At 38.9% G+C, this 17,555-nt stretch overlaps 4 protein-coding genes and 1 long non-coding RNA gene across 6 annotated transcripts; 2 read left to right on the top strand and 3 right to left on the bottom strand.

The window, feature by feature from the left end:
* The first annotated feature begins 534 nt into the window (after positions 1-534).
* LOC122018788 (putative serine/threonine-protein kinase) lies at positions 535-3,490 on the top strand. Its single transcript, XM_042576202.1, has 7 exons — positions 535-630; positions 718-876; positions 956-1,083; positions 1,150-1,365; positions 1,444-1,691; positions 2,265-2,415; positions 2,527-3,490. The coding sequence occupies exons 1-7, from the start codon at positions 609-611 to the stop codon at positions 2,782-2,784; spliced, it is 1,182 nt and encodes a 393-aa protein (XP_042432136.1). The 5' UTR covers positions 535-608; the 3' UTR covers positions 2,785-3,490.
* Positions 599-3,910, bottom strand: LOC122018789. Of its 2 annotated transcripts, none has more exons than XR_006121903.1 (4): positions 3,536-3,910; positions 2,582-2,722; positions 2,279-2,480; positions 599-896 (listed from the first exon to the last, which is right to left on the bottom strand). It is a non-coding gene; the product is annotated as an uncharacterized LOC122018789 (long non-coding RNA). The 2 variants fall into 2 exon arrangements; XR_006121904.1 differs by having other exon boundaries at positions 599-893.
* Positions 3,911-4,473: 563 nt separating this feature from the next.
* On the bottom strand, positions 4,474-5,500 carry LOC122019586 (probable small nuclear ribonucleoprotein F). Its single transcript, XM_042577041.1, has 3 exons — positions 5,414-5,500; positions 4,782-4,846; positions 4,474-4,709 (listed from the first exon to the last, which is right to left on the bottom strand). Exons 1-3 carry the CDS (start codon positions 5,498-5,500, stop codon positions 4,646-4,648), a joined length of 216 nt encoding a protein of 71 aa, XP_042432975.1. The 3' UTR covers positions 4,474-4,645.
* A 1,349-nt stretch (positions 5,501-6,849) lies between these two features.
* On the bottom strand, positions 6,850-15,639 carry LOC122018799 (probable cyclic nucleotide-gated ion channel 5). The gene is made up of 8 exons (XM_042576212.1): positions 15,486-15,639; positions 14,629-14,780; positions 12,335-12,905; positions 10,624-10,836; positions 9,501-9,802; positions 8,188-8,299; positions 7,834-8,070; positions 6,850-7,754 (listed from the first exon to the last, which is right to left on the bottom strand). The coding sequence occupies exons 2-8, from the start codon at positions 14,685-14,687 to the stop codon at positions 7,074-7,076; spliced, it is 2,175 nt and encodes a 724-aa protein (XP_042432146.1). The 5' UTR covers positions 14,688-14,780; positions 15,486-15,639; the 3' UTR covers positions 6,850-7,073.
* Positions 15,640-16,422: 783 nt separating this feature from the next.
* LOC122018801 (ATP synthase delta chain, chloroplastic-like) lies at positions 16,423-17,469 on the top strand. The gene has a single exon (XM_042576213.1). The coding sequence runs from the start codon at positions 16,459-16,461 to the stop codon at positions 17,191-17,193; it is 735 nt and encodes a 244-aa protein (XP_042432147.1). The 5' UTR covers positions 16,423-16,458; the 3' UTR covers positions 17,194-17,469.
* The last annotated feature ends 86 nt before the right edge of the window (positions 17,470-17,555 follow it).

Below are 17,555 nucleotides of genomic sequence, written 5' to 3'. Positions count from 1 at the left end.
ACATCATGAAAATAAAAATAGAGGATGGCAATTTGTGTTATGTTATGTTAACTACTTTATAACTAAATTCCATTATTTGTAGTTATTAAATTATTTTAAAAAAAAAATTACACCATAATATATTATTTTTCATATTTTGTAAGTATGTGAGATTGAATTGATCCAGCATTGGAAACTAAGCTGCTGCCGTCCACAAGTATTTAAATCCAATTTTCTCCTTATTATTAACTTTCTGTTCAATTAATCACAAAATATTAATTAATTACAAGACTTGGTCCAATTGTTTCTTTCTCAAGGTTCAAAACAAATGAAAAATGACAATTATTGAGTAATTAAAGAGAGATTTATCTGGTCATTAGCTGTAGGTTTGACCCCAATTGATAATAAATATATGAAACATGCAAGCACACACAATCCAAGGAAACCCAAACTCAACTTGAATTCGAAACTTCCAGTCAACTAAAGCATATTGGTATCGGATTCAAATAACTGAAAATAATACCTTTTTCGCCCCCCCACCCCCCCACCCCCCTTCTTGTTCCCAACGATGCCCCCTCTTCCTCCACGAGCATGAAGAGATCATATTATGCTGAAGAGCCAGCAGATTGATGCCACCTCAGTTTCTCCAAGGTACCTTCGATCTTTACTGCCATTGAAACATATAATTCTAACAATAATTGGATCAAAAACAAGCCAACACTGATGATCTTGTACCAGACTTTGCAGCTCCAATGCAGCAAGCATCACTTTTGCTCTTTATCAGCGTCGCGGTAGCTTCACTTCTTGTTGGTTTTGCACTCATGGTGTTTTGCTGGAGGTGCAGGAAGCAGAAGGGGTCGTTGTGGAAGATTGCCAACTCCACCAAAGGCCCCATTTGTAAACTCCATCACCATCTTCTTCATCATATGTGGAAAAAAATGATGGATGAGTTAGTTTTGTTTCTGTTGAATTTCAGTTCCTGATTCCTTCAGTGGCAATCTTCGGATGGTTTCTTACTTCAGTTATCGAACTCTGAAGAAAGCAACAAAGGATTTCCACCCGAAGAATCAACTAGGCGGAGGTGGATTTGGTCCAGTCTATAAGGTTGATATCTATCTTGTTCTTCATCGTTGTCATTGAGCTCTATGCAAGACTATATTTCTTGAACAGGGAGTGTTAGATGATGGAAGGATCATTGCGGTGAAGCAACTAAGTGTTGGAAAATCTCAGCAAGGTGAGTCGGAGTTCCTTGCAGAGGTCAGAATGTTGACGAGCATCCAACACAAGAATCTAGTTTGCCTCGTTGGGTGCTGCTCGGAAGGCTCAGAGCGCCTGCTCGTCTATGAGTACATGACCAATGGAAGCTTGAACAAGATCATATCTGGTGTTACTATCTAATTTTTCCTATGGAACATATTGACCGCTTTGTTTGCTTGTATATAATCATGGTTTTGACATGTTGAGCATGGTGATCAAATAGGAAAGAGTGGGAAATCTCTAGACTGGAAGACGCGATTTGAAATCATTGTCGGAGTAGCGCGGGGATTGCAGTACCTGCATGAGGACTCCAACTTGAGGATTGTTCATAGAGATATCAAGGCCAGCAACATCCTCCTAGATGAGAAATTTCAGCCTAAGATCAGCGACTTCGGTCTGGCCAAGTTCTTCCCAGAGGATCAAACTTATCTCAGCACAAGATTTGCAGGAACTCTGTGAGTTAATTTTCATGTTGAACGTAGGACAGTTTATCAAAAGTAGTCCACATAATAAATTGTTAGTGATATTTGTTCCCTCAAAAGGAACCCTACCTATAACACAAATTGGCACGCTAGTCAACTCTAAGGTTAAAGATGAACATTTCAACCATTGAAGACCCTAAAATAGGTTAGTTTTGCCCTAAATTTGAGTGCAAATTGATTTACAAATTAACTTGTGCTCTTAAAAATCCGATTCTTGGTCATTTTTCAACTCACAAGCTGGTTTGTAAATTAACTTGCTATTTGAAAAGTATAAATTTACACCATATTCAACTTCAAGACAGTAGAAGTTGAACATTTTAAGCATCCAAGACAGTAAAGTAGGTCATCCTTGTTCCAAGTTTGGGCACAAATTGATTTGCAAATCAGTCTACTCTCCGAAAATATGAGGATCATTTTACAAATCAATTTGGAGTGTGTTTTAGCAATTGATTATATGGGGCAGCTCTTGCTAAAACCAATATACGAGGATATTTTTTCTGTAAAATAGTTCAACAAAATCATTCCATAGCATTGTCTAAAATTCAGAGGGTATTGTGCACCTGAATATGCTCTGCGAGGTGAGCTTTCGGCAAAAGCCGACATCTACAGCTTCGGTGTTCTTGTGCTGGAGATCATCAGTTGCAGGACCAACACGGATCTTTCTCTTCCAATTGAGATGCAATACCTTCCAGAATATGTAAACTCTCATCTCCCTTTCCTTGCTCCTCCATTTCTGAATCCATCTTCAGTTCAAGTCAAAATCTGCACAAACAAATAAAATAAAGTTAAAGCAATTATCATCTTGCAGACATGGAAGCTCTATGAAAGATCAAAGGTGAGGGAAATAGTGGATCCAAAATTACTAGATGAAGGAACAGTGGAGAAAGAAGTGTTGCAGGTGTGCCAAGTTGCTCTGCTGTGCCTTCAGCTACACCCAGACTTGAGGCCTCCAATGTCTGACATAGTGGCCATGCTGACTTGTAGGGCTCAGATATCTTCTACTCCTGTAAAACCAACATTTTTGGAGAGGAGGGCAAGGGTTAGCATCAGGCCTCAATCACCCTAGTTTGTTCATGTCAGACACCCAGTAAACATTAATATGGCAATTGCAGAACAGTGGGAAGTTAACTAGTTATATGTTTCAGATTTGTGTAGCAACTGTAAGGCTGAATCTTTCAAGTTAGAAGCTTTACAAGTTAAATAAAGATAATGCTGCAGCAATGTATGTTTTGAATAATTCTCCATGTTGCAAGTGGCTTTTTATCAATCAAGTCTGTAAAACCTAAGATGAGCTTGACAAATCTCATACTCCTGGTTTTGCATAGAAGTTCATCACATTGTAGCGAATTGTGAATCGAAACAAGCACTACTGATGATCAGCAAGCTCACACCATCAAAGCATTTCTAGACATTCAAAAGAAGTTGCATCAAGCCATCTTCCAACATTTCCATCAATCTTGCCCATTACTGCTAAATAAAGCTGATCTATGCAGACCAAATTTGAGGCTTTTGGATGCTCTCGACAGCTGAAGAACTCTTCGCTCCAGTCATGATCCTCTTTACAGAGCTTCCTCAGTTGAAGTCTCATCATTAACTAAATCACCAACCTCGCCATCATAGGAAGAAGCCTTTGATTTCTTCTTCTTCTCTTCTTAGTATGATTTTCACTCGTAAACTCAACCTGATCGGTTCTGACAGAATGGTATCATTCGCACCCTCTGATCCACCATTTTCCAAAGTACTCAGATCGCGGTATCATCTTCTAAAGCTTTCTCCAATTTCAGAAAACCTTCATGAAAAGAAAACAAAATCTTTACCTGTAGAGTCTCTGAAGCAGAAGCTGAATCGATAAGGATGTTTTGAAAATGTTAGCAGCAAGGCAATTTTTCCCCAGATTTCTGCTCTTCGCTATTCGACTCCACCTGAGCTCCATCTTTCATCAGATCCAATAAGTCCCTTCCATTCTCCAGTAATCATTCGAATGCATTTACTTTGATCTCATTGACAAGTGCCCTATCGGCAGACGTCTCCAGTGGTAAGGAGATAGAATAGAGAGAGATTACTTCTCCGGCACGGACACAGGCGGCAGTGTTAAGAAACCAGCGGCGTTGCCGGGGAAGAATAAGGGCGCGCCGGCGAGTGACGATGTGATCGCTTGAGCTATTGGAGAAGAAGGCCGACCCGATCGAACAATAAAGTCGACGGACAACTTTAGGGTCAATGAACCGGAAAAAGAAATTCAAAATCGCGACCGTTTGCCGGTTCAAGTTGGTTCGGCCGTTAAAACCCTAAGAAAATATTCGGCTTATTTCGATAAGAAAATATTAAATTATTATTAATTTAAGCCAATGATGTTTGATTTAAATTTATGATTAAAATGTTATTATTATTGTAATAAAAAGGTAATTGCTCATCTACCGCCTCTAATCGATTGGACATACCGCAATTAGACATCCCATGGGGATTAAAAAAATGTTATTATTATAATCTTAGCAAATTTGGTGTTAATTATACAATTATTTTCCCCTCAATTTCCAGCAAACATGTAAAAAAATTCATGAAAAAAAAAAAAAGAAAAAAGCTTATGCAGTAGCCTAGTCACGATGACTTGACCTCATCTCAAGCCATGAGCTTGTAGTAGCCTAGTCATGAGTTTGTGCGGAGGTCGTGAGCTCACGACCCAAACCATAGTCACACAAACTCATGAGTTTTTTTTTTTTTAATTTTACATCAAAAAAACTAAGTGGCCCTTCAGTGATCGGAGGTAAAAAGGAGCTTAAGTTCATCCAGTATCAGTTCTTAGTGCAAGACGTAAAATACATACAATCTAAAAAATTCCAATTCAAGTTTCACTAGGTTACAATAATCTGACTGCATTAAAATGTGCATGCAAAGTTTGTAAAATAAGAACGAGAAAATAACCATCCTCAATCAGCGTCTTCAATCTCTTCATCCTCTGGCACACCTCGAAGATACAAAACATTGTTGCACCTGCAAAATGAAAACAAAATTAATAAAAAAAATAATACTAAAGTTCATGGAAGAAGATCTTGAAAAGCCTACCTTATGAGAATCTCCCCCAGGTTTCCAGTAAATTGGCCATCAATGAATTCTTCAGTATTGGCCAACTACAGTTTCAGAATTTGAAGGAATTGAAGTGAGATAAAATGAGCAATTTATCGATAAACTCAAGGCCATTGTGGTATGGCTTTTGAAATAAAAGAATTAGATTTCTAAGTTACTTCCAAGTTGATTTGGAAATAAAACTTACATGGTGAAAAATGACAATATAATATCAACTTTGAAAGGGTGAGAGAACCCAAAATGGCCATCTTAAATTGGAAGAGGATTAAACATCAAACTGATTATCATAGGTTGGGAGAAACTCAATATCTAACTTTCATTCGAAAATCATTTTGCAAGCTCTTGGCTTGGTAGCAAGCAACCTTTCTTTGTTCCACTTTACTGGGCAAGAAGAACAAAAAAAAGGGAACCTCCAGTGATCTTACGCGGTGAAGAGAACTCTTCTATCATATAGCATTTCCTCTGGTGGCATAGATGCACCCCCTCAATCCATTGTATTAGAATGATATGAGAAGAATAATTATGGTCATGTTTGATCTTTCTACAAAGCCAACAGACAGAATTATATTTCTATTTCAGGTCAGCTTTCTGCTGCAATCACTTCAATCTACCCCCTCTATGAAAAGCTGTAATAAGCCTGGAGGAATTCCTCCCAGGAGACTTCCCTGTAGAAGTGAAATGTCGAAGTGTTGCCCCATCATCAATTAACACGCACCCGGAAGGAACTATTATATCCTTTCAAATAGTGGGCGGTACAACTAAAAGTCTGCTTCCATGACTTTGATCCATTACTAATGACTGTATGTTAATATCTGATATTAAGAAGAAAAGCGTGTCAATCGCAATGATCCTAGGGGTGAGTCCACTGTTCAACCACAGATCAAATCTCAGATGTTCAGTGATCATTCTACCTTATTTTTTGGGTACTTTTTTGAGGTATATGAAATCCACCTAAAGTTCAATCAAAAAGGGATTGGATTCACCTCATGGGTTGACATAGTTGGTTCATACAAGGGTGTTGCTGTCAATAGGCCGAGGGTCGATTCCCAACAAGTGCGGAATGCCCTGTGGTTGCCTCAACTCATCCTTGCATGCGTTGTTTTTGTTGGATGAAGCCTCCCGTGATTAATCTCCCTTCCAAATAGTAGGGGGTCACCTTGGAGGGGCTGCCAAGGTGACGGTTTCGCCTTTACTGCCACAAAAGGGGCTGGATTCACAGATTAAGATCAACAAACCTAACATTCTCAACTGATGCATCCGAGAATGCCCAACTCTTCAGCTGGCTCTCAACTTATGGGGTTTTTATGCCACTTTTTACCAAGCAGTCAACTTGACAAGTTAAAACCTAAGCTTAGTTATGAAAAACTCCTAAATAATCATCTTAAATGGGGGAAAACTCAAATATCTACTTTTGCCAGAAAATCATGCTGCAAGCTGATTTTCTAACAACTTGCACTAGAATTGAGGATAAGCCAAGAAAAAATAAATGCTAGGGAATGAATTGGTAACAAGGACGTGATTTGTTAAAATTCCTGATGAAAAGTTGAGGAACTTATATATTGAGGGACAAAAAAATGCTAATGAACTTTAAACAACTTATTTTCATTCTAATTTTGATATGATCAAGTACTAATATCTTTTCTAGCTTAATTTTGGCTCCATTTGCCGCAAATTATTACATATTGGATAAAAATTATCAATTTTATAATTTTGACAACTTATCTCATGCTCTAAAGAATTGGGGAAATCTAAGAACCTTGATATAAATTAATATAAAATATTATCTAAATATTGTTTGGGGAAATGTCTTGTTTTCTATTTCCATAGTATTCTGTATTCATTCCTAAGAGGGTTTAGGCAAAGTGCTCCATCACTTTTTCTAAACTGGCAACTCATTAGCTGAATAGCTAGTCTTAACTACTAGATAATTATCGATCATTTGAAACAGAAGCGATAAGATTAAACACCTCACGGTCGTAGGTTATACGGGTTGAAAGCTAAATAGTTGATAGTGAAGAATTCAACCTCTCCTGGCAAGTTTTGCTAGTTAGTGTTGGATTGTGGATTTGTAATATTAATAGATGATTTACAATTAAACCTGAAGCTAATGAATCAATCATCACATCTCTAGTCTAGGCACACTTGTATACTACTTTATCATTCTAAATATGAAACACAAATACTTGGAAAAGCAGGCAGAGTTATCAATCCCTTATAAGCTAAGTGAATATAGAATTACCTCGTGCACACATCTCCAACAGGGAATTGGATTCAATCAGCACCTTCTGCAGTGAAATCAGGCTCGGGTGGTTTTTGCAACCTCACCAATCCAAGGGCCCTCCTGTTCCGAAGCCGATGAACACCTCGCATCGCGTTGGCAGCGAATCTCGATGCGTAGATGGCCGCACCAAGGCTTGTGGTGCCTTTCACCAAGTTATTTCTCCGTCTTTCTTCTTCTTCCTTCTGCAGAAGCTCGGCCATCTTCCGCTTGACATAGCGTCTCCACGCGGCTTGGATGAAGCAAGCTGCCCACATCCTCCATTGCTGTGAGTAGAATCGAAATGTATGCTGGACTTGCCGGCTGTGGAGACGTCTGAACTGGCTCGCCACGAACTTGAGTTCATCAGCATTCAGTGAGAATGTTTCAACTTCATTCAGTGCTCTCACGGTCCTCGTGGAAGTTGGTAGGTTGCCACCGGACTTTGGATCTAGTGCCCAAGTCAAGAGCTCCTCACCGCAGAAATCACGCTCTTGAAGAAGAGTTCGGTTGAAGAACCCGCTTCTTCCTCCATCAGTAGTTATGCTCTCCAAGCTCCCACGAATGATGAAGAGCATTTCGTCCACGGGATCCCCCTCTCTCAGAATGTATGTGTTCTCTGTGTACAGACTAGGTTTGAGTCCTTCACAAATTGCATCTAGCAAACGCTCATCCAACTTCTCAAATAAAGGAACCTGCACATAAGATGAGTCAGTTATAGATGTTGATTATCTGATGACAAGTAAGTAATGATGAACAGAGAGAGAAGCCTACCCTCCTAACCAAGGCTAAACAAAGATGACGCTTGATATCCCGCCGAAGATCCTTGGGAAGGCTCTGAACCAAACCTTCTTCATCCACACCTCTCGTCTCCAACCACTTGTACTGATCATATCGACGGACACGCTGTCTGAGGTCTGGTGGTAGCATACGGTGATGCATCCACTGTTCTGAGTCACGCCTCTTAACTCGCATCTCTTCGAGCCGTATCGTCATCGATTGAAGATATGTCTGGAAGAATAATAACAGTATTTGATAAGTCAACCCCACTGTATCACAAGATCCTTGCCTAGAGCTACTGGTCGTGACTTATGATGACAAACGGAAAATCGAGGCCACTGGCAGTACCTGCATGTTACCGATAAGGAGGGCAAACAGTACAAGTCCAAGAACAGCGATGATGATTGAGAAGATCACCTCCCCAAGATAAGTGCTTGTTTGCAGCCCTTGGCCTAGCGTACTGTTCCACATAATTTGAAAAGTTCATTAGTCAATGCAGCAGCTTTCGGGGTAAGTTACAGATGCCAAGTCCTTAATATCTTTCTTTTTGCTCCACACTGCCTTAACTTAGAACCTTCCCATACAAAATATTAAATATGACCTACCTCTCGAATTGATCTCACATTGGAGATTGCAAAACATTCAACTGAAGTTTACAAGGCTACTACCATGAACTTAACCCCATTAGCGAATGATTTAAAATGAACTATATCCATGGGTAAGTTTTCCTATCAGCGTAGATAGCAACGAAAAATTCTTATACATAGAAAGGCACAGCAGATGAAATATTTGGTAAATGCCCAAGCGATGTTGCTTCTAGGTCTCAACTGTTTCTGCATAGAAGTGAATGAGCACAAGCACCCACATAGTTTCGATTCATTAAATCATTAATGAGAATTCAAAGTTGGCTGGAGAGGACTTCATAGAATTATTAATAGATAAAATGATATCTAATAGGAAGAAAATGGTTCAAACAAAGTCAGCTACATCAATTGTTGATGGATTAAATTTCGGGCAGAAATAACGCATATGACAACCTTTCGTTATTTAGCTTGTCACAAGAGTAACTAAGCACATCCATGATATAACAAACAATAAAAAGGAAATTGTCACATAGAAACCATTGGATAAAAAGTTCTCCATTCGATAAAATAACTCATCATGGACAGATTGATTCCAAGGTCTCTAATATTATGCCAATAAAAAAATTCTAACACGCCTGTAAGCACCTGTATAAAATCTCCAACTGTATAAAAATAATTTTGTTTTTTGCGTTCAACTATAATAAGTAGACCTGACCAGATCAGTCTGGTTGAATTGAAATATCTCTAACGGGAGAAGATCAGGCCCGATCACTGGAGAATACAAAAAATTTAAAATAGTGAAAGTCCTGGTTTCACCCGTTAAGGTTGCCTTAGCTGTCATACTGTTAAGGTTCACTTGATTATATGCCTGAACACGGCAAGTGCAGCAACCATATTCAAACTACTTGAAGTTAAATTCATTGATCATACATAATAGCCAACAGACGGTGGAATAGTTTCAACCTTTAGTTAGCATAGACAATACAAGCTAGCTAACAAACTAAGAAATAAGAATCATGACAAAAAAAATAATACATACTATTCTACTGAAACGATGATGAGAAGTAGGACTAGTACCTTACATTCTGCAATCCCCACCAGAAGCAGTAAGCAATTTTGGAAATGAAATGGTTAGATGCCACAATACCCGAAGTCAAAGCCTGCTCATAGATTCCAAATTGGAAAAAAGCATTATTGCTATCATCAGCATTACATCGCTCCAGAATAAAGCTGGCATTCCACTTGAGAAAACCATCAAGATCTTCATTGCCGCAATATAAGTAATTTGTGATGCACGTGTCATTCTGTTGCTTACAAGCTGACTGCCAACAATCATCTTCTCGCTCAACAGACAACAAGTACCAGAAAGAACCAACAACCTGGACAACATCATTTGTTCTTCATATAATATTTTGCATAAGATTTTTGAGAAAATTCCATTTTTTCATTCAAGTAGACAATCATTTGGTTTTTTTAGGTACTTTACTAGCTGTTATCCCTAATTAGCATAATATCCTATTATATTAACAGCCATGTGAAGGTTTGAGTCGCAGAAACAACTTCTTGCAAAACAGGATAAAACTATGTACAATAGACCATTCTCTGAGACCCACATTGGTAGAGTTTTGTGCATCAGACTGCCCTTTTATTAGCAACCTCACGAGTGATTATTTTTTCATGAATGTGGCATGTATGTGTGGGTAATTATGCTACTAGGAACATGATGTGAGTATTTAATCATTACCAACACCACTTGTTTGTTACTCATAATTGTAATAAATTTAATGGAAGGATTCACAGGAACCAATTTGAAAGTTAGTGATCCAGATGGAAACAAGATGAACTATCTGAAACTGGCTGATAGTCAACAACAATTGATTTACTTAACTGCAATTAGAAATCTCAAGATCAACCACCCATATAAAAAACAAATTGAGAGCATCTAGTGAGATCTCAACCTAATACCATAAACTCATTTATTAATTTGTTTCAAGGAATAGTTGATTAATAATCAACCAACCAATGAAACTTGCAAAGTCCATCAGGTTAAGCATGCAAAATCATAGAACACGGGAAAAGTTCCATTATTGTAAGTTTCTTCTGGTACCATTGTCGGAAGGAGATCTTAGTTAATCTACAGAAAAACAAGAATGTAAAAGATGTAAATCAAGTAGGTAAACCATAGAAAGTAACCACTTACATGGCAAGCTAGCATGAACCACAATAAATAATATGCAGCACCAGCCCAAGCAGTTTCAGCAAAGACACCAGCAGTCCTTTTCAACTCTGATGTTAAAGGAATAATGCGGAATAATCTAGGGATATACTGAAGCAGAACAATAACAAACAATGCATTTTTTGTAGCCAGTACATCTGATCCTTTATTTCTATGAAGAAACCTCCAAACTACAATCTGCATTTATTAATTGAGGGTTTAGACGAAGTCAAGTTATAAATACCACAGACTGCCAGTATAAAAATAAGACATGCCAGGAAAGCCATCAAATACACAATTACCACGAATGTAAATATTATGGTCTACTAGCCTAGAGGAATTGCACTGCAAGCCAAGCCTTGCATCAATGTTTTGTAGAGATGCACTTTCAAGCTTGAAATTTACATCTTTCAAGCCAAGCGATTTCTTACATGTATATTTCATCTCTAATTGATGAAATGGAATCCCAAATATCTTTGGAAGTTTTTTTGCTAAGAATTGTTTCCAAGATGGGACGATCAATTGCCTGGAAAAGGTAATTTTTTTGCCTTCAAGTCTTTGAGCTCTCTCCCTTCCAACTCTATTTTCTGGACATGCAAGACTGCATCTGTGCTGGTGCTTGAATTCCAGATTCAACGATTAGCCAAAACTCTTTTGACCATAGAAAATCTCCATTAGCATACTCCAATGGTCATAGTGACCGTCAAAACATGGAATCACAGGTTGCACAAAATTGTTTTCAGATGCCATTGAGTCTTGCTGCAGCAAGATGAAAGCTGCTGCTTTTTCTGCTCTGATACTACAGAGCTCCTTGCTGGTCCATAAACAGAAGATGAACCGAAATTCAACTTCAGAGGAGCAAGCTTTAAAGGCTTCTATCTCTACTCAATGTTTTGAATGGGTCATGTCCATTTATTATGGTTATACAGGATCAATATATAACCAAGAACAAGCAATATCCATGATTACTAGCTTGCTGACAACAGAATTTTATGCTTCCTATTAGAGCATAATTCTATCCTCCACCTTTTCCATCAAGGTTTGAAACTGTCATTAACAGTGTTAGATAGAACACTTCCGCCTCAATCTTAAGTTGCCAGCACAATTAGAGATCTATATAGCGCATCTATATTTCTAATCCCAACATAACAAAAAGAAAAAATAATGTATTTAGCTCACAGGCTTTTACAAAACAGTAGTATATCCACTCTCATTCAAATAAACAGATATCAAATCACCTCTTGAGTACCGGTAGCATTGAATTGTGTCAGGGATTCACATGATTCTACATGCTATATAACTTCAGATTTTCTGATCTAACCATAACAATTTGGCTTACTATGCAGCCAAGATCAAATAGCTGTAATTCATGTTATAGGCAAATGTGAAAAATGATAAATTCCATTAATATGAACACGAGAAATTTGGCTAACAGAAAGCTGCAGAGAGAAAATAATAGTCTAAAAAATCTTTAATTGGCATGTTCTCTTGAGTAATTATCAAAATAAAGAAACCTTATGTGTCACTCTGAAGCGACATGATTGAGTATGAGGTATCATACAACACATCTCCTCAATTTAACATACAAAAAAAATAAAAAAGTCAATTTAGAATAATATTTTCCCATAGTAAATGTGAACGAATTTGATGTGGGTCATACCAAATACCCAGATGACTACATAAGAGTTCAACTCACCTGTGGGAGTGGTAGGACAGACAGGAAGTCAATAATGAAGTTGCTTCTCAAGTAATGTTTTGCTATCTGTGCTGGATCAATTACAAGTTCACCTCTGCCAAACACTCGGGTTGATGGGGCAATGTAACCAGTACGAAATTGAAGAGCCATACGAATAAGATAGAAACAATCAATGATCGTCCGCAAGGTAGTAGATGCAACAGCTAACTTCCGATCTATTCCTAGGCAATTTTCATCTTTTATAGGAAGATAATAAAACAAAGGATCCACTGCTACTGCAAGAATACATGATATGACAAAAAGCCTGTTCATTATAATCAGAAATTTATCTTGAGGATCAAAAATCTTCTTCTCAGAAACCTTGAGGTCTTCAGGAAAAACTTCCCTAGAAGCACCAAATCTAAGTGACCTGCCAAGAAACTTAAGACCCTCAGATCCCTTTCTCACTCCTCCCCTTATGAATTTGAATGAGGTGTGTGATCCTTGACCAAATCCCTCAACATTGAATGTGCTTCTATTCCTTCTATCCGTATCCGAGGAAAATGACAACGCAGGACTTGACTCTTCAAGCCTAGGAATCAAAACAAGCATTTAATAATGTAGTGCACACAGATAAAGAAAGAAAATTCATCTTCTTCAACAATTCATGTTATGCTTTCATCTATTCGGAAAAACTTTAGTTCCACTATTGCAGATTATGCATTACCATATCTTCCACATAATCAACTTTTGAAGTACAAGAATAATGGAATTTGGACCACCTTTGGAGGAGTTCAAGATTCACAAATACGGTTCAGTTTCCTCTTCTAATTTCATAAGAAAGCAGAGGTGTTATGGGAAGTTCACTGTTAAACTTTTCAAAGTAAATCATGTCAAAATTTTAAAATCTCAAGTCTTAACTACATATAGTGAAGATGAACAGTGACTTCATCCAAGGTTTGAGGATAATCCTCTGTTAAGAATACAAAAAACATAGATTGAGGTATTGAATTTTTCCAAGATATTATAGGGCAGTTCTAAAAGGAAGGCGGTCAGGCCAAGGCCTAGACAGTTGCCATTAAAATATTATTAAAACAATAAGACTATATCAGTTAATGGGAGGTGGTTGGGCAAGGGCCTAGGAAGTTTGCATTAAAATATTATTCAAAAAATAAGACTACATCAAATGCAAGATAAGTTTCAATTGAAGAAAGCAATACATAGTGAAGATATAACAAGATAGTCGACCTATCATATAAAATCCATCCACAAATATCATATATTCTATTGGTCTACGAGTAACTAATTTTGATGATTGTTTCCTATAGTTGGCATATATAGCATAAGGCATATAGAGCGTAAAGTGAGAGAATATTTACAATACATTGGTTAAAATTTTTCATGAGCATCTCAACTTGAAAGAATGCCACAAAAGGATAACTAGGTTACAGTGAACGTCTTGAAAATTTCATAGAAATGCAATAGCAATGCAGTGGAAAGGTGAAAGGAATAGCTATAGCATAATGACAATAATAAACTAGGCCACAATGAATAAGAGAGAAGAAGAACAATGAAAATGCAATGAAAAATCAAAGGAAAATTAGGAAACACACCTAGTTTCCTAAGTGTAGACATGGCGGATCAGTAGACTGCAGAGAATGCAGGGGAAGGCCTAAGGGTGTTCAGGTGGAGGTTGATAGAAATTAGGGTTATCTTTAGTAAGTGAATAACAACAACAACTAAGCTTTTATCCCAAAACCATTTTTCCCACTGAACCACCTGAAACACGTGGGTCACCTGCGCTGTCACATAAATGGCCCGGTTAATGAGGAGTGCCTTCCACCTAAGCGAAGTGGAGGTTGGTCGAAATAACCTAGGTGGCAGCTTTTTGAAACCTGGACCTTTTCCCAATAGTTTTAGCTTTTGAATTGGTTTCATGTTCAAGTTCTGCTAATGCACCTTCAAATAACAATGCCAATTAAGTCAATGGAGATGTTAACTTTGGGGCCATCCAATTCAACTAATTTTCCAAAATGTGTGGGCCAATGTATAGATTTTTCAAGTTCCTGATAGATTAAGCATGCAAAGTGGTCAATCAATCAAAATTAACATGTGTCAATCCCTGATTGCATATGTATGTGTATGTGGGCATATGAATATACACAAGATCTCATAGAGTGATATTTAAAACTGATAAATATATTTACAAATTTTAAAGAACTTGATGTAAAAATGGAAAATTGTAGACACATAGAGAGAGAGAGAGAATGACACAAACAGTTTGACTTGGCATGCTTGGTAAGAAATAGGCAAACCTCACAAACTTTTCTCTTTGACCGTCCATATATTGAGCTTTATGTCCACCGTCAAACATATTTGAAACACAGAGGCTAATAAATGATATATGATCTACCCTCCACAGAAATAATCCAGGAACCAGCTGAACACTATCAGAGAAACATAGCTCCTACAAAGAACAGCAATTACAATAATCAACAGTAAGTGCATTTCACAAAGCAGCCACAAAATTCATGAATTTCTAAGTATTTCAGATGCAGTTGCAATTACACAGAGAACCAGCCTCATGGTTAACATATTTCAGTCACGATGTAGGTTAAAGATAGATTCTCGAACATAAAAGGTGAAAACTTATAGCACAAATACTTCTAACAGTTTATACAAGAACACCTCGGGAAGAAGAAACTTCAGCTTATACAAGAATAAATTTTTGTGAACTACAAAATTCACAAAAAAAAAAAATTCATTTCAACTTAAGTTCAACTAAAAAATCAAGTTCATCAAGTAAACTTACCTAAGTTTCATGATGCCAAATATTAATTTTAAATCGACGACTAGCACGCCGAAGTTGAAGTTTTTTTGAAGCTCAGATATGAACATATCCATCATATTAGACCCTAAATCCCATGGCAGGATATGAAACTTACCCAGCGAAAGTCTTGTCAAGAAAGATGTTTATTTAGGTCGTAAACCAACCAGCACAACAAAACAACAAGGAAAAAAAATCAAAGGCATAGATAAAAAAAATAAACTAACTTAAAGAACGAAACTAAGTCCCGATCCAAGATCTAACCCTAAGTTGAAGGATCGACACTAATATCTGATAGCAAAAAGGGATATCATAATAAGGCCCTGATCGAGATGGGATGCTTACCTCAAGCGGATTGACAAGTAAGGCGATTGTTGATCCTCATGAGAGATGAAAGTCGTCGCAGGCTCCTCCGGCGATGAGTGGATTGGGAAACACCGCGAACGGTAACGGAGAAAGCGAAGACCGCGAAGGAAAGCAGTAGGAAGACTACCAGATATTTATTTCCCACGTGAACCGGTTCGGGCAACTCATAACAACTGGAAACTGAACCAAACCGGTTGATAGAACACGACTTACATTACTATTTATACGACGGCATTGATGCTAAGTGACCACTATTTGATTGTCGCGACTCAAATCGTTCCTTAAATGGCTGTTCTAGAGACAGTTTCATTGCCTAATTAATCGGAACCCAAACGCACCCATCCTGCAACTCAGCAACTGGTTCAACCATCGGCCGCACATGAGTAACACTGAAGTTGGAGCTAAACCGGTTAGGTTCGGACTAAAATGAGCATCGGACCGAACAACCATTGTAAATTGAAAAGACAATTATACCCCGATTATAAAGCCGCGTACCGTGCAAAAAGAAGAAATAAGAAAAAGGCAGTAGGGGATAGAATTGGCATAGAAGTGCAAGTTCCAGGAAAGTTCTAGAAAAATATGCATCTTCCAATGCTCCCGTGAAAAATCCGTCTTGTCGTTAGTCAAAGTAAAACTGGAAATAAGAAGGCGTAAAATGAAAAAAGTAAGCGGAACAAACTTAATATTTCATGAACTCAAGGGAGATTTTCCGTAAATTGTAACATGCGGCCCAGGTTTTCTTAATGGAAGCCCATTTAAAGCCCAATGGATCGCCACGTGTTCTTCTATTGCTCACTCAAAGACTTTCATCGGACTCACTCCGTCACTCAATCTCGAGTTGATAGGTACTCAATTTTAATCCGTTGGATCGTCATCCATCTCTCATCCTGGCCGTCCAACGCCGAATAACTCTATCTCTTCATGTCTCTTCGTTCTCGCTTTCGCCGAAGAAATGGCCGCCCTCCGCTCCTCTCCCCTCGTCCTCCGCCCCGCCGCCGCCGCCCCTTCTTCCTCCTCTGTCCGTGTTTCCTGCTTCCTACGACGATTTCCCTCTACCGTCCCCCGACGCCTTAGGATCATCCTGCCTTCCCGCCGCCGCCACGGCGGCGGCGCCCTCGGTGCCGTGATGGCGGACTCCGCCGCTTCGAGCTACGCGAACGCTCTCGCCGAAGCCGCGAAGTCTAACGGATCCCTCGAGGAGACGGCCGCCGACATCGAGAAGGTGGAGAAGGCGTTCGCCGACCCGGCCGTCCAATCCTTCTTCTCCAACCCCACCATCTCGGCGGAGCGGAAAGCCGAGGTAGTGAAGGAGATCGCCTCCTCCCTCAAGCTCCTCCCCTACACCGCCAACTTCCTCAACATCCTCGTCGACATGCGGCGGATCGACATCCTCAGCGAGATCATCAAGGAGTTCGAGCTGCAATACAACAAGATCACCAACACGGAGGTCGCCGTCGTGACTTCGGTGGTGACCTTGGAGCCCCAGGACCTCGCCCAGATCGCGAAGGTGGTGCAGCGGCTCACCGGCGCCAACAACGTGCGGATCAAGACGGCGCTCGATCCTTCCCTCATCGCCGGATTCACGATTCGGTTCGGCGCAACCGGGTCCAAGTTCGTCGACATGAGCGTCAAGAAGCAGCTCGATGAGATCGCTACGAAGCTTGATTTCTCCGCCGTTACCTTCTAATTGACTGGTGACAATCCTCTTCCTGCTTCTGTTCCTTGTGCACCAAGTTTTCGTTGAATCTTTGTGGAAGATGGCCTTTTGGCTTTCTGAATTCCTCATCGAGTCTGCTCCTTTTGCATTCATCTTCCCCATTTCTACTTTGTGTAGGTAATAAATAACATATATGATGTTGAATGATCGTAATGGTTCTCTTCATCTGTTCTTTGATTGATTGAAGCATACGATCACTGATGTGAATGTTGAAATAGCATTTTATATGTTTTTTTAAAAAATTAATCTAGGTGTTTAGGCTTCTGGAGACGACTTAATCCATTCGCCTATCAAATAAATCTAGACTGACTTAAAATATTGGTCCGGTTAGT

This window comes from Zingiber officinale, chromosome 9A, assembly GCF_018446385.1.
Source record: "Zingiber officinale cultivar Zhangliang chromosome 9A, Zo_v1.1, whole genome shotgun sequence".
In the NCBI taxonomy this organism is placed as follows: Eukaryota; Viridiplantae; Streptophyta; class Magnoliopsida; order Zingiberales; family Zingiberaceae; genus Zingiber; species Zingiber officinale.
This window is presented reverse-complemented; position numbering and strand designations above follow the sequence as displayed.

Bases quoted from the DNA above. Each gene is read 5' to 3' on its own strand.
- LOC122019586 (XM_042577041.1), bottom strand. From the start codon at position 5,500: ATGGGGCAACACTTCGACATTTCACTTCTACAGGGAAGTCTCCTGGGA. The intron at 4,847-5,413 runs GTAGATTGAAGT...CTGAAACTGTAG, and splicing joins TACAGCTTTTCATAGAGGGG to TTGGCCAATACTGAAGAATT. The intron at 4,710-4,781 runs GTAGGCTTTTCA...TTCATTTTGCAG, and splicing joins CTGGGGGAGATTCTCATAAG to GTGCAACAATGTTTTGTATC.
- LOC122018788 (XM_042576202.1), top strand. From the start codon at position 609: ATGCCACCTCAGTTTCTCCAAG. The intron at 631-717 runs GTACCTTCGATC...ATCTTGTACCAG, and splicing joins GCCACCTCAGTTTCTCCAAG to ACTTTGCAGCTCCAATGCAG. The intron at 1,366-1,443 runs GTTACTATCTAA...TGACATGTTGAG, and splicing joins TGAACAAGATCATATCTGGT to CATGGTGATCAAATAGGAAA.
- LOC122018799 (XM_042576212.1), bottom strand. From the start codon at position 14,687: ATGTTTGACGGTGGACATAAAGCTCAATATATGGACGGTCAAAGAGAA. The intron at 12,906-14,628 runs GTTTGCCTATTT...TTTGATTCCTAG, and splicing joins CAAAGAGAAAAGTTTGTGAG to GCTTGAAGAGTCAAGTCCTG. The intron at 10,837-12,334 runs GTGAGTTGAACT...TAATAAATGCAG, and splicing joins CTGTCCTACCACTCCCACAG to ATTGTAGTTTGGAGGTTTCT.
- LOC122018801 (XM_042576213.1), top strand. From the start codon at position 16,459: ATGGCCGCCCTCCGCTCCTCTCCCCTCGTCCTCCGCCCCGCCGCCGCC.